Source organism: Dermacentor albipictus, unplaced genomic scaffold, assembly GCF_038994185.2.
Source record: "Dermacentor albipictus isolate Rhodes 1998 colony unplaced genomic scaffold, USDA_Dalb.pri_finalv2 scaffold_19, whole genome shotgun sequence".
NCBI lineage: Eukaryota > Metazoa > Arthropoda > Arachnida > Ixodida > Ixodidae > Dermacentor > Dermacentor albipictus.
Window position 1 is genome coordinate 3001818 of NW_027225573.1, and position 14009 is coordinate 3015826.

The window sequence follows — 14009 nt, forward strand, 5'->3', positions numbered from 1 at the left end:
GAAGCCCGTGACTAGAACAGAATCTAGAATTCATTATCATTCGCCAGCTGTCTTTAGTAAGGTTGATGAGTCGGCTGATTGGTAACCTATATTCAGCGTGAACAGTGCCATAACAGTCGGGACGTGCTGCTATGGCACTGCCCATACATCGGTATGGGCGGGTCATCGAATAAGCGCACCGTCATTGCTATAACACGAGAACGCAGGCACACTCGCATGTCACCACCTCGTCAGCGACAATCTTACCACGGCGCCCCAGCGGCTTCAGTTATACAAAACTGAAGCCGCTGGGAGAGCACGCCAGGCTGCTATCATAGGACATCTTCATTGGCCAAGTAAGAGAGGGAGAGAGATAAGATCACGCTAGGCTGCTATCATAGGACATCTTCATTGGCCAAGTAAGAGAGAGAGAGAGATAAGATAATGCAGAGAAAGGCAGAAAGGTTAACCAGAAAGCGAAACTTGCCGTCGCATTAGTAAAAGTGAAATATCATCAGTAAGCGGTACCATAGGCGTCACAATAGCGTTGCATGTATGGCACCTGCGAATTGCTAACTGCTCACCTGCATGCCTTCGGCGATGGAGAACCCGCTGCCAATCGGTAAAATGAAGCTCCACGGCAGCTTAGCTTGCACCATTTCCCAGCGAGGATGGATTTCTGGCTCCCTCCCAGTGCTTGGATCGAATCACGAACAGCAGGTTCACCGGTATGGTTGCCACTGTCTCGTCCGAGGATTTTCTGCGATACGACATACGCAAACAGCCATTTATTACCGAACTTAAGCATTCGCTGCCAATAAAAGACTACATGTATAATTCTTACGCTTCGCACGCAACATATATGGTCCTTGAAGGCCAATAAAAAATTCCAATGCATAAATTATACATTCTACAACCAACATCGAACTAACATTGAACCAAGAATATGAAACAACATTCTTTAAGCACTTGTTTATAGAATGGTTCAGGCAATCGACGTAATAGTCTACTTGTAGGTTTCTTCATCTAGAAATGGCGATGTATGACGAAAAATCACCGCCCAAGCATTCCGTACCAAAGGTTAAGCAGCGAATATAAACGTGCGGCCCCGGTGTTCATCACTGGGTTAATCCCGAAAGTTCATTAAACGACGGCTTGAACCAGCTTCCTTCTAACCTACGAAAACTGACACCTGATAATTTTGTTAAGGCAATCACTGGTTCATGTTCATGGTTCCTCGGACCATGTATTATATACCATGTTTATGTGGATATATGTATCTATTGAAACCATTTTTTTTTCTTTTTCTTATTTTGTTCACTAGTACTTTGCTGCGTTCCTTGTACCTTTGACTTGTGTACCCCTTCTTGCTGTGTGTGTGGCATCCTTAATTTTGTACCCCACTCCTGCGATAACCCTCTTAGAGTTGCAGTATGTATAAATAAAAAAATAAATAAATAAATGTTCGTCCGTATTACGTTCCACCCGCCATCGCCGCGCACATTCCTGCTTCTGTTCACGACGGTGTTCTTCGTTGGCGGGCTGTTCTTCAGCACTCTCACTGCAGGCGGCGTACCTACTGCACGGGGGTGGAAGGGAACTGAAATAAAGCTACGGGGTTTGCCTATTGGGGGCGAGCTCCCCCACTAGAAAAGTTGGCGCCACCGTCGGCGTGACGTGGCTGGGGGATCACGTGGACACAGCGGCCGCGTCGGCTGCTTCGGAAGCGCCGAAACGAGCTCAAAACGAAAGTTTTAAGTCCCACCTACGCCGCGGTTCTGATTAAGTGGTGAGGCTTTACCGCCTTCGGCGTCTGCTTGACAACATCTGAAATCACTATAATAGGTAGTGGCTGCCTTTGGAGGCGTGCACCATGGTAGGCTACTGCTCGGTGCCGCAGTGCCGAACGTAGGCAGCGGAGCCCGGTGTCAGCCTTATTCACACGTAGCCGCAGGGCAAGGAGCTGCGTGAAGCTTGGCTGGCAAAACTTAGAACCGGGGTATGCAGCTGGGTATACAATTGGGGTATGCAGCAAGCACAACGGGTATACGACTGGGGTATGCAGCAAGCCCAGACGCGAAGAATAATATTTCTGCTAGGGCGCCGGGACTGCGCAATGTTCGGTGAGTAGCAGAAAACGCGCACTCAGACAGACGCTCGCCCGCGCCCGCTGCCCGGCTAATGTCATGACGGTTTGGTCTATGAACTTGATGATAGTTCAAGTTCACTGGAACGGAAAGGGAGCGGTAAGACGCACATTAAAGAAAGGCATCGCATATGGTCATGTTCGTGTTATGAATTAATGCACTGGATTACGAAAAAGAAGCAGAGGGAAATCGCACGCTGAGAATACTGATAAACATACAGTGCGACGCAACTTGAGAAATAATATTCAAATATCCAAGAATTTAGGAGGCAAAAAAATATTGAATCGTCGCGACGGCACATCACAGTCGCCGTAGGTGTCGAAGTATATAACGAAATTATTTTTGAACACTTCTGATAGTGTCCACGCAACAATGGTTGCTAGTGTCAAATTCTCATATGCTGCGGCCTTAAGGTCACGACACGGTGCGAAAACGCGTTCACAGCAAAAGTAAAAGATTGTACGTGGACATGCATGCACACGCGCAGTCGGTCGCTGCGTACCCGTGCGATCACTGTATTGAGGCTTCATTCTGTTAAGCCCCATTTGGTTATACAGACCAAAAAGAAATTCACTATAAGAACATATCTCACATAGTTTACTAATTCGAAACGTTGGCTCCTGCATTCACCTTCCATTCACTTGTCCCGCATTCCCCGTCTTTTCCATAGTTTACTCTCAGCGTTTGCTTACCTTTCACGCAAGACGCCGGTTCGGGAGACTCCATCGCGGTGACTGCGCGCAGTGGCGTTCACTGTACGTATTCGGTAAAGAGATGGCGTCTTTAAACGATTCTGTGCTTTCAGTTTGCGCAAGATTATTATATCGACAGTCAAAAACTTCTCTCATTTTGAGGGTACCTACATGAATGTCCAGGAGGGCTGCCGCGTCGTGTTTTTATTGGGCGCTGTAAGCGAAACCTATGAGGAGCGCGCCGCGTGATCCCTCATATTACGCAAGGGAGGCGCTTCCGACAGATGGCGACTCCGTAATTCCTCGCCCCCGATGGCGCCCGTGACGGCTAGCTACAATCCATACTCAGCAGTCTCTATTCGTGCTTTAGTTTTTACAGTGGAGCTGCTATATGCTAGGCTCTGGCGGTTTGTGTACGCATAGGCTAAATAGCCTGCGGCCACCCCAGACTTCTAAAGAGCTAAAGCATAAATCAACATCGTATCCACGGGTATGCCCCAGCTACGTTCATCCACGAAAAATGTGGAAATGTATTACGATCAAAATATTGTAAAAAAGTGGCTGTGGTATTTCGTCGTAGCCATCGCGCCGCAAAGCCCGTCGTGCTCGGTGCTGCGATTTTCTTCTCACGCTTTCGCTACACCCTCCTCCTCCCATTTCCGCCTCGTGGTTATATCTCCTCCTCCGCGTCCCTCCTCGCGCTCTTTTCGCTATCGCCGTCTTTCATCTTGCTCTGTGCTCTGCGCTCGATTTCATCCTTAGTGGTGCTTGTTCACTCGGTTACGCTGGACAACGCCGACGCTCACCGCAGGAACGGACGCCTAAGAGCTGCGGTCGAAAACGCCCTAAGGCCGGCCTTGGTGGCGGATGGACTTCACCACATAATAAACATTTTTGTATGCTAAGCAAACCCACACTTCGACTGCACGACACGGCTCAAATTTTATCATTTGATCCCCGTTACTGACGACAAAGTATGGCGTACGATAAAGGGGAAAATCACTTACATATGCAAAAAATCGCGAACGTAAATCAAAGCCGAATTTTCTGAATGCCTTTGCCCAAAAAGCTTGTCTCACATTGCCAATTTGCGGCAGGAACGTAGTCCTATTCCCCACCTCCAGCCGGTGTTTAAAGGAGTGGCGAGTGCACATGTGGTCTTCGGTTTAGGAGGAGCAGACGATGGGGCTCTTGCATTGCCCAGGGGGCGCTGCGAAAAAGGTGCTAAAAAGCGCCCTCTGTGCAAAAATGGGTCGTACCAAGCTCGGTCGTCTGCTTCGGAAAGCACGTTTACAATATGGACCCGCCGCTTTCGGTTGTGTTGTTTCACGGCCTGCAGCGAATATCGGGCGCCGAAGATTTTTTCAGGGGTGGCACGCTGCGTAAAGGCAAGAAATTATGCAGTGCCGAATACGTGTACGCCGTTCAAGAATTAGGCGGCGAAGTTTTAGCACCGTGTCAATCGCAAGTGAAGCGAGTCGCGTACGAAGTGGAACTTCAGGTAAGGTTTGCACGCCAGCTGCTAGATTCAGGCGCTCAAACGCGAGGAAATGCTTGTTATAAATGAATCCACAGCAGCGATAAGCAGGCATCATGTGTACAGAACTGCTCGAGCACACGACGGTACGTGCCGCGATGTACGAACTGCTCGAGCGCACGATCGTACGCGCCGCGACGGCAGTGGTCTTTCGACATGCCGCGAAACGGTGGGCCTCCTGCATTTTTTGTTGACTGCATGCCGCTAAAGAAGTAGTTATGCCTGCGTTGTAGTAGCGGCCATCTGTTCCTTTTAGTAATTGGTATACTAACTGATGCAATGCATATGAGCTCGCACGTAGTACGTACGTGCGAATCGCGCTGCAGCGCGAGCTCGTACGCCGCTCGCTTGATGTAGGTTTTAATGACAGCGCTCGAACATCGATGTGCTGCAATCAATACTGCCTTGCTGCGTTGCCTCAACGTGCTGGCTTGAGATCAAGGATGAGCGCATTTAACTCTCTTAACCTGTGCTGCTCGTAGTGGAGTAGTGAATTGTCATCGAATGAGCCCGACCATTTGTGCTCATTTGCACACACCTGGTCACTTCACCACTTCGCATCGGTCGAATTGTTAATTGTCGCTGTGGCCGGGTCTCGAATCGTGAATTACCAGCCATGCCTGCTGCTATGTCGGTCTGCTGTCGGGACTGTAGGTGCAAAATACCGAACATTAGAACGCAGATAATCAAGCAAGCTTCAAGACAGGCGAAGCAGTCAGCATGGCGCGAAGTTTCGCTTACTCAGCGTGACGAACTGCAGCTATGCAGCGCGCCCGACGCTCCACTTCGTGAGGCCTTGAAGGAAAACGGCAGAATATGATGTTGGGATTCAGGCCTTCTTGTTCATGGCATCCCACGACGCAGAAGTAATGACGGTGACGCCTTCTCGAGGCTGGGCTAGGTCTCCGGATCGGCGCTACCGATTCCGTCTGCTCCCAGCATTGCGTCCCACGGCACACAGAGAGCCCGTTTTCGTTAAACTATAGGCTGCGGCGAGCTCGCAGCGTGGTTGACATGGTCTGCGAGAAGTGACGAGCCTTTTCGCACTCGCAACAGGGCAGAAATAAGTGCGAATCGACGCAAAACTCGGCCTAGAAACGTCCTTCGCCACAGCCAGGGCTCAATACAACCCAAGCTGGTACGACCCAGTAGCGCCGCCACCAGGCGCCGCTACTATACCTCAAACTCCAGCGCAAGACGCCCATAGTGGCTGACGAGCCGTGCGGTTGTCCATACATTTCCATTGGAAGGCGAAAGCCAAGCGGAACGGTAGTTACGGCGACCAGCCCCGTGGAGAGCGAGAGAGAGAGTGTTCTTTTGCTCCTCACGACACGAGCTCCCTGTCAACGTGCACAACGCTGATGATGATGTTACGTGTGAGGACGCGCGAGGATGAAGATGGCGCTACATTTGAGACAGAGGTGCTTTTGCTTTCAATACATCAAAATCTAGCGTGGCTATGTATTTGAAGCGTACGGCTAATTCTTTTGTCCGTACTTATAACTTTTACAACGCTGAAAAACGGTGCGCCGCTGGCTTTCATAAGCAAGTTCCCGTATCGAACGCTTAAGTTTTCGGTGAAGCGTTCTTGTATTTATTTTAGTATCTACTTGGGCGTCATGAAAAAGAAAGAACAAAAAAGTATTTAACATCTCGTCAGTTACAAGGTTAATTGTAATAAACTACAAACTTCAATGCGCAATGGCACCAGTGCTATGTTGCGTATATCCTGTCCTCTGCAGTAGAGGCATCTTCGCAAGATATTCTGGCATGCGATCGACGCGCGTGAGTAGAAGAAAAAGAAGAACGCAGCAGGCAGCAGCCCCGTGCACTGCGCGCCCTAGCCATTTTGCACGCGCACTGCTACTGTCTGCCAGCAACCAGTTTCTTCGTTCCACTGTGCTTAATCTAAAGCAAATACGGCTAGGTTTTAGGACGCGCCCAGCTGCAAGGCCTCCTTTAGCGCCGTGATATTTTCAGCGTCGAGCTGTGCTGTAGCGACGCCTCGTGTCTGTCATGACGCAAGGTTCCCAATCGGACGCCCCGGCTCTGCACAAGGATGCAACGACGACTGGCCGCGGATTTCGCCACGCAGCTCAGCAAGACGACAGGTGCGGCGTCGCTCAGGGTCGATCAGCAACAGGGTCCGCACAGGGCTACGCTCGGTCTCAACCTCCTTGTGGGCGCACGATACACTTCTGGCCGGTAGTTCTGAACTTAGTGTCACACATTACTTCCCCCCTCTTCTTTGGCTTCTGGATTGGATTGGCGCGGCTCGCTACGTGCTTGCGCGCGCTTTTCCGAGCGCAGATTGGTGTGCGCCTGGTTTCTGCACTAGGCTGTTATGCGATCGCTTTTTTGAGCGCAGATTGATGTGAGCCTGGTTTCTGCACTAGGCTTTTGCACGATCGCCTGCTTTTTGCACTTGGCTTTCAAAAGGCGAAGTGAGCGTCGCTTACTGCGGAAGTGCAGCGCCGCGGGCCTACCGTGTATGGAGGCGCGCAGCAATGCCGGGAAACATTCATACAAAAGCAAAGGGTCAGAAAAAGTGCGCTTTATTTTCCGTTACTTTGTCACACTGGGTAGCGCCGTGCGATCGCTTCTAATAGACGCAGAAACGAGTCCTTGCAGCGCATGTGCCCATTAATCGATGCCCACCATAGCCATATCAGGTGCGACTCGAGGAGCTGTGGAGTCACCCTGTAGCCGGAAGAGACGAGGTGGCGCTTCACCTTCTGCCAGTAGCTTTCGATTTTTTGGGTGTGAGCGCCCGTGATTGGGTCTACAAAGTTCATGCTGTGGTTAACAGCCTCCCATTGCAAATTCAGTCTTGCTCCGTTAGCCCCCACTAAGTTCGGGATGCAGTTGTATGCGGCCCATTCATCACTGTGGATGGTGGTTCCCGGTTCCACGTTGGCTGCAATAATGGGGCCTAGCGTCGCCGCGTCTCGTCGGTCGACCTTGAATAGTCGGAGCTCCCCGGTGGTCACGCAGATCATGCCGAATACCCACGGTCCACGATCTGCAATGCCACCGTAATTTTGGCGGCTCGGCGGAACGTTGTCGCCCGTCATCAGGCGGCCTCGATTGTATTTTCGCTTGCCGCGAAGGAGGCATTCATCAATTTGCACAATCCTCCCGGGGCCACCGAGTGGGGGTCGCGCCAGCAGCTCGTCCCGCACGACCTCACGAGCGTAGTTCCTCCAGTCGGCGATGACATGGTCCGACAGATGAAGCAAGTCGCCGGTCATCTCCTTCATGAGCCACGTGCCTATGTTTTTGCTCACGCAGTACGTGAGCCAAATCACTTGCCGCCTGGAGACGTGGACGTTCGGGCGGCCGAGGCGGTCCGTGTTGGCGAAGTAACTTCCCTCACCTCTCTGCCCGTGCAGTGCAGCGGTACCGTGTAACTGCGACAGCTGCTTTCGGCACCTGTTGCACCGGAAGGCAGCCCGGCGTCCATTCTGAGTCTTCCTATACAATGTGACGACTTCGCCTTCGCAGGTTGGTTGGTCCGGGTTGAACGCCAGGTCCTTGCAGGTGCCCCAGTACTCTGACGACGCCACTCGACCTGGTCTGGAGTTGGGGCGCGGTGGGCGGACAGCGCTTGAAGCCGGAGCAAGCCGAAGCGATCGTACGAACTCTTCCTCCGCAGCTGCATCGCTGATAATTTGACAGATGGTGACAATATTGGGGTCAATTCTCGTGGCGGCCATGACAACGAGTGCAGCGAGAGACGCGGCTCGTCTTTTGTAGCCCCGGGATCCGTTACAGCAGAACCCTCTGTTAAGGACGGCTCACCCAGGAACGTTGAGGTAGCGTGGACCTGGCGGTCTGGAGCTTCAGGAACAGGCAGGGGCCCAGGCGCAGATGCGAGACGACATATTTTCAAGCTTCTTCGATCACGCAGAGCGACACGCAGTCTAGCTTGCTCAAACGTTGAAGCTCGTTGGCGGGGGCGTGTTTTATATAGCCTGGAACGCCCTCGCTCAGGAGAAGGAGAGAGGGCGAACGCTCTCCACACTTGCGGCCCCCGCTCGGTACACAGGAGAAAGCTCAACGGATTTTTTAACCGCGCTTGGGCCAGCACAGGCAAAGGCACTGACATGCACACACGCACACACACACACGCGCGCACCGTCGTGTACCCTGCCGAGGAGGAGGAGAAGGAACGAAAGCACACACGAAGCTTAACGTTCGCGCTGGCTGAGAGGAAAGAGTACTGGCGAGCCTATGTAGACATCGGGACGTGGCGAGCGCGTGGGGAAGGAGACGAGAATGCGCGCACAAAGGCTAACGGCTCTTCGCCGTTGCGGATTTTCAACGAATGTTGGCAGCTCTGCGAATTTAAAACGCATGGGCTTTCGTCGTGGTTTTAGCAGCGCGACGCAATTGTGCACTACACAGGCCATTCGTAACACCTGTGGTGCGCGCATGGCTTCAGCTCTGAGTCGACAAGCTTTGAGCCGACAAGGGGCTTTCCAAATCCCCATGCACGCGTTCTGCAAGACAAGCGCAGTTTATTTAGTTGCTTTCAGCTAGTAAAATTTGAGAATCACGTTTCCTGTGTTCTTATGATATTACATATATGAACATCCAGGAGGTCCAAGAACATGTTAGAGCAGAACAAGAACGGCTCCAAGGAGCGGCTGATGTCGCGGACATCGGAACAGAAGTTTTCCATGTCTTCGACGTTAAAAATCGTTATTTCTAATAATTCTCATACGTTATAATGTATATTTATTCAGGTTTCATATCAGAGCTTTCCACGGAAGTTCGTTACGCTGCCCTTGTGCTGAAGCCATGCGCGCACCACAGGTGTTACGAATGGCCTGTGTAGTGCACAATTGCGTCGCGCTGCTAAAACCACGACGAAAGCCCATGCGTTTTAAATTCGCAGAGCTGCCAACATTCGTTGAAAATCCGCAACGGCGAAGAGCCGTTAGCCTTTGTGCGCGCATTCTCGATCTCCTTCCCCACGCGCTCGCCACGTCCCGATGTCTACATAGGCTCGCCAGTACTCTTTCCTCTCAGCCAGCGCGAACGTTAAGCTTCGTGTGTGCTTTCGTTCCTTCTCCTCCTCCTCGGCAGGGTACACGACGGTGCGCGCGTGTGTGTGTGTGCGTGTGTGCATGTCAGTGCCTTTGCCTGTGCTGGCCCAAGCGCGGTTAAAAAATCCGTTGAGCTTTCTCCTGTGTACCGAGCGGGGGCCGCAAGTGTGGAGAGCGTTCGCCCTCTCTCCTTCTCCTGAGCGAGGGCGTTCCAGGCTATATAAAACACGCCCCCGCCAACGAGCTTCAACGTTTGAGCAAGCTAGACTGCGTGTCGCTCTGCGTGATCGAAGAAGCTTGAAAATATGTCGTCTCGCATCTGCGCCTGGGCCCCTGCCTGTTCCTGAAGCTCCAGACCGCCAGGTCCACGCTACCTCAACGTTCCTGGGTGAGCCGTCCTTAACAGAGGGTTCTGCTGTAACGGATCCCGGGGCTACAAAAGACGAGCCGCGTCTCTCGCTGCACTCGTTGTCATGGCCGCCACGAGAATTGACCCCAATATTGTCACCATCTGTCAAATTATCAGCGATGCAGCTGCGGAGGAAGAGTTCGTACGATCGCTTCGGCTTGCTCCGGCTTCAAGCGCTGTCCGCCCACCGCGCCCCAACTCCAGACCAGGTCGAGTGGCGTCGTCAGAGTACTGGGGCACCTGCAAGGACCTGGCGTTCAACCCGGACCAACCAACCTGCGAAGGCGAAGTCGTCACATTGTATAGGAAGACTCAGAATGGACGCCGGGCTGCCTTCCGGTGCAACAGGTGCCGAAAGCAGCTGTCGCAGTTACACGGTACCGCTGCACTGCACGGGCAGAGAGGTGAGGGAAGTTACTTCGCCAACACGGACCGCCTCGGCCGCCCGAACGTCCACGTCTCCAGGCGGCAAGTGATTTGGCTCACGTACTGCGTGAGCAAAAACATAGGCACGTGGCTCATGAAGGAGATGACCGGCGACTTGCTTCATCTGTCGGACCATGTCATCGCCGACTGGAGGAACTACGCTCGTGAGGTCGTGCGGGACGAGCTGCTGGCGCGACCCCCACTCGGTGGCCCCGGGAGGATTGTGCAAATTGATGAATGCCTCCTTCGCGGCAAGCGAAAATACAATCGAGGCCGCCTGATGACGGGCGACAACGTTCCGCCGAGCCGCCAAAATTACGGTGGCATTGCAGATCGTGGACCGTGGGTATTCGGCATGATCTGCGTGACCACCGGGGAGCTCCGACTATTCAAGGTCGACCGACGAGACGCGGCGACGCTAGGCCCCATTATTGCAGCCAACGTGGAACCGGGAACCACCATCCACAGTGATGAATGGGCCGCATACAACTGCATCCCGAACTTAGTGGGGGCTAACGGAGCAAGACTGAATTTGCAATGGGAGGCTGTTAACCACAGCATGAACTTTGTAGACCCAATCACGGGCGCTCACACCCAAAAAATCGAAAGCTACTGGCAGAAGGTGAAGCGCCACCTCGTCTCTTCCGGCTACAGGGTGACTCCACAGCTCCTCGAGTCGCACCTGATATGGCTATGGTGGGCATCGATTAATGGGCACATGCGCTGCAAGGACTCGTTTCTGCGTCTATTAGAAGCGATCGCACGGCGCTACCCAGTGTGACAAAGTAACGGAAAATAAAGCGCACTTTTTCTGACCCTTTGCTTTTGTATGAATGTTTCCCGGCATTGCTGCGCGCCTCCATACACGGTAGGCCCGCGGCGCTGCACTTCCGCAGTAAGCGACGCTCACTTCGCCTTTTGAAAGCCAAGTGCAAAAAGCAGGCGATCGTGCAAAAGCCTAGTGCAGAAACCAGGCTCACATCAATCTGCGCTCAAAAAAGCGATCGCATAACAGCCTAGTGCAGAAACCAGGCGCACACCAATCTGCGCTCGGAAAAGCGCGCGCAAGCACGTAGCGAGCCGCGCCAATCCAATCCAGAAGCCAAAGAAGAGGGGGGAAGTAATGTGTGACACTAAGTTCAGAACTACCCTTCTGGCCTCCCGGGATTTTTCCTGCCGGCGGCTCTCACGTGTCGGCGTTCCTTTGGTCCGGGGAGAGTTGCCCACGCGCCTTCGTCGACGGAACGGCCGACAGGTGAGTATTCGTAGGTGTTCTGTAAGCGAAACGAAAGTCTTTCTGAGAGAGAACGTTGAAAATGTAGCCTGCAGATGCAGTGCTCTGTCGAGAGTTGGTGCTAATCTCGGTGCCACCGTACACCGGCACTGGCAGAAATCGTCGCAATAGCGATTTTAGGCATAATTTGAATACTCTTCTGAATTACTGGTAATTGCAACTGAAACATGTGTGTGTTTTGCACACTGGGTGCGTTGACTCCTGAAACTTGTTCCTGGGCAAGTTGAAGGTTACTTGGTTACATTTGAGGCACCTCAAAAAGAAAAACAAAAAGAACACCTGTATCATTTGCGGTTGCAAACCGCAAATGATACAGGTGTTTCCCATTCGGTTCCCCTACAGGTGTTTCCCAGGTGATTCCCATTTGCGGTTGCAAAGAACACTTTTGGTTGCCTTATCGCTCTGACTGTGACGCTTGTAAGAGGCAGGCTTCTTGTAACAGAATCATGATTGGCTGGTATCTGCGCTTCACGGCAGTTCGAGCACAATAGCAAGATGGTGATTATACGCCCAAGCGCGAAAAGCACAATGTAAGTTATATGAACACTTCCATTTGTCGGTAACCAACAAAACTAAAAGAAGCGATATTTTTAATTGTTACTTTTGAATTATTTAAGCATTTATGGTTAAAATTCATTACTGAGTTGAAAAACCAAGTACAAGAGAACAAATAAGTTATGCAGTATTATTTAGCAACGGTGACGCAAAGGTTCCCGACCTAATGCGAAGTGTTTTCTTTTCAGTGGTAAGCCGCACAGAAGAGGCGGCCCTTGTCATTCTGGCCGTGAATCGGTTGGTGCAGCCACGGCGTCGCTCTTCGCCCCAGCTTCCGCACCCAAGAGGGTGGTTCACAGCAGCCGGACGCAGCTGGCCGCTGGTGCAGCGTATTGTCATCCCAGGCGACGCCTTCACCAGCCTCGGGTTCTCGAAGCCTCCGCCCACCGTCTGACCATCGTAGCTGTACTGCGCAGTCTTAGCCGCTGTTCCAGCAGTGGCACTTGGCACAAGGACGAAGTGCGTTTCTTGGAGTACACCCCCAGCTTTTGCATAGCTGGCTCCACGTGTGGCGTCAAGAACTGCGCCGCTGTTGCCTTCGACGCACGGCCCTGGCCCACGGCGAGCACTACGAGATCTTCAACACGCGGGGACTTACAGTTCCGTGAGGACAAGCACTCCGCCGTTATTCTGACTGTGGAGGGCTGATTGTCACACAAGTTTTCATACTTTTCAAGCAGTACAAGGGCGTCTCGCTGTTGCTTGGAGCGTTATAGGCTTCCATAAAATCGGTTCTGCCAACTCTGACCGGGAAGCTGGACTGCGCCCTCGCAATTTTGCCCTTGTCGTGCTGCTCGAGGGACCGACAGATGACGCAACTCATCGGTGACTTCAGCCTTTTTCATGTAGTTTTTTTCTTGTACACTCCTGCTGCAAGTCGCACACACTTTTGTCCTTATTAATGCGAGATCTTGTATTTTTCTGCTTTGCGCAAATATAATTTTACCAAATGCTATGTTTGTTGACTGGCTGTAATTTTTCTTGCTAATCATTGCTTTTTCATTTTCGGAATTTACCCCTACCTGTTACGATAAAAGGCATGAGGTCTTCACTTCATATACGTATTACTCGATAAATTAAGGTAAAAAAGAAAAAGGAACAGAGGAAGGACATAGAGCTGCGAGCTTCGGCTCCACCTCGCTTTCTCTTTGTTTATTCATCTTGCTCTGTGTGCATTAATAAAGTTACAATGTACCAACTCGATCAAATCGTTTCCCTTGTCAATACTCTTTGCCTCGCTGTGGTTAGAGAAGTTGCATAAAGAGGAATAAAGCGCCCCAGAAAGGCTGGTCAATGTTTCAAAAGTGGTCAACGTTGCTCAATGGTGGACCTATCTGTGTCAGTGGCGGCCTTGTCATCCTCAGTAGATTACTTTTAACGGGTTCTTAAGGTAACGTCACCTGCTTTCGTCGGTTGCGGCTGGCTGTAAATGAAGACGGTGTAAAGAAGAAATGCAGTGCTGTCATTTGGTGTTTCTAGCCCTCGTGGCAGGAAAGACGAGAAGAAGGAGGAAGAAAAAGGGAAAGAGGAGTGGGAGTTGTTGGGCGATGAAGATATGATGCCTTCTAAGAACTCTTCAGAAACCGTAGTCGGCGTTCGTTTGCGGGTTTAAGAAGTCTGGTCTGTGATCAGCGCGGGGGCGACCCAAGGGACATGAGTTGAAAGAATGGCCTCAGTGGCCTAGTATCGGTGTGTCGGAAAAGTTTCGAATGGATGAAGTTAGCGATGTGGAGTCGCTGGGAAAGAACAGGGGCTGGTGGGTGGGATGTTGGCCTCAGCAGATGGGTTTAGGCGTCGTTGCGATGATATACAGAAGTGGCATGGTCCTGTGGCGCATAGGCACCGAAAACGCCATGCAGAAGTTTGGCACTTTGCGACGTGTCGGAGCCTGTTTTTAATTAAAGAAGAGAATTGGCAAA

General features: G+C 51.8%; 1 protein-coding gene across 1 annotated transcript; it reads left to right on the top strand.

Moving 5' to 3' along the window:
- Positions 1-8707: 8707 nt before the first annotated feature.
- On the top strand, positions 8708-13045 carry LOC139046628 (uncharacterized). Its single transcript, XM_070529251.1, has 2 exons — positions 8708-11496; positions 12279-13045. Exon 1 carries the CDS (start codon positions 9880-9882, stop codon positions 11020-11022), a length of 1143 nt encoding a protein of 380 aa, XP_070385352.1. The 5' UTR covers positions 8708-9879; the 3' UTR covers positions 11023-11496; positions 12279-13045.
- The last annotated feature ends 964 nt before the right edge of the window (positions 13046-14009 follow it).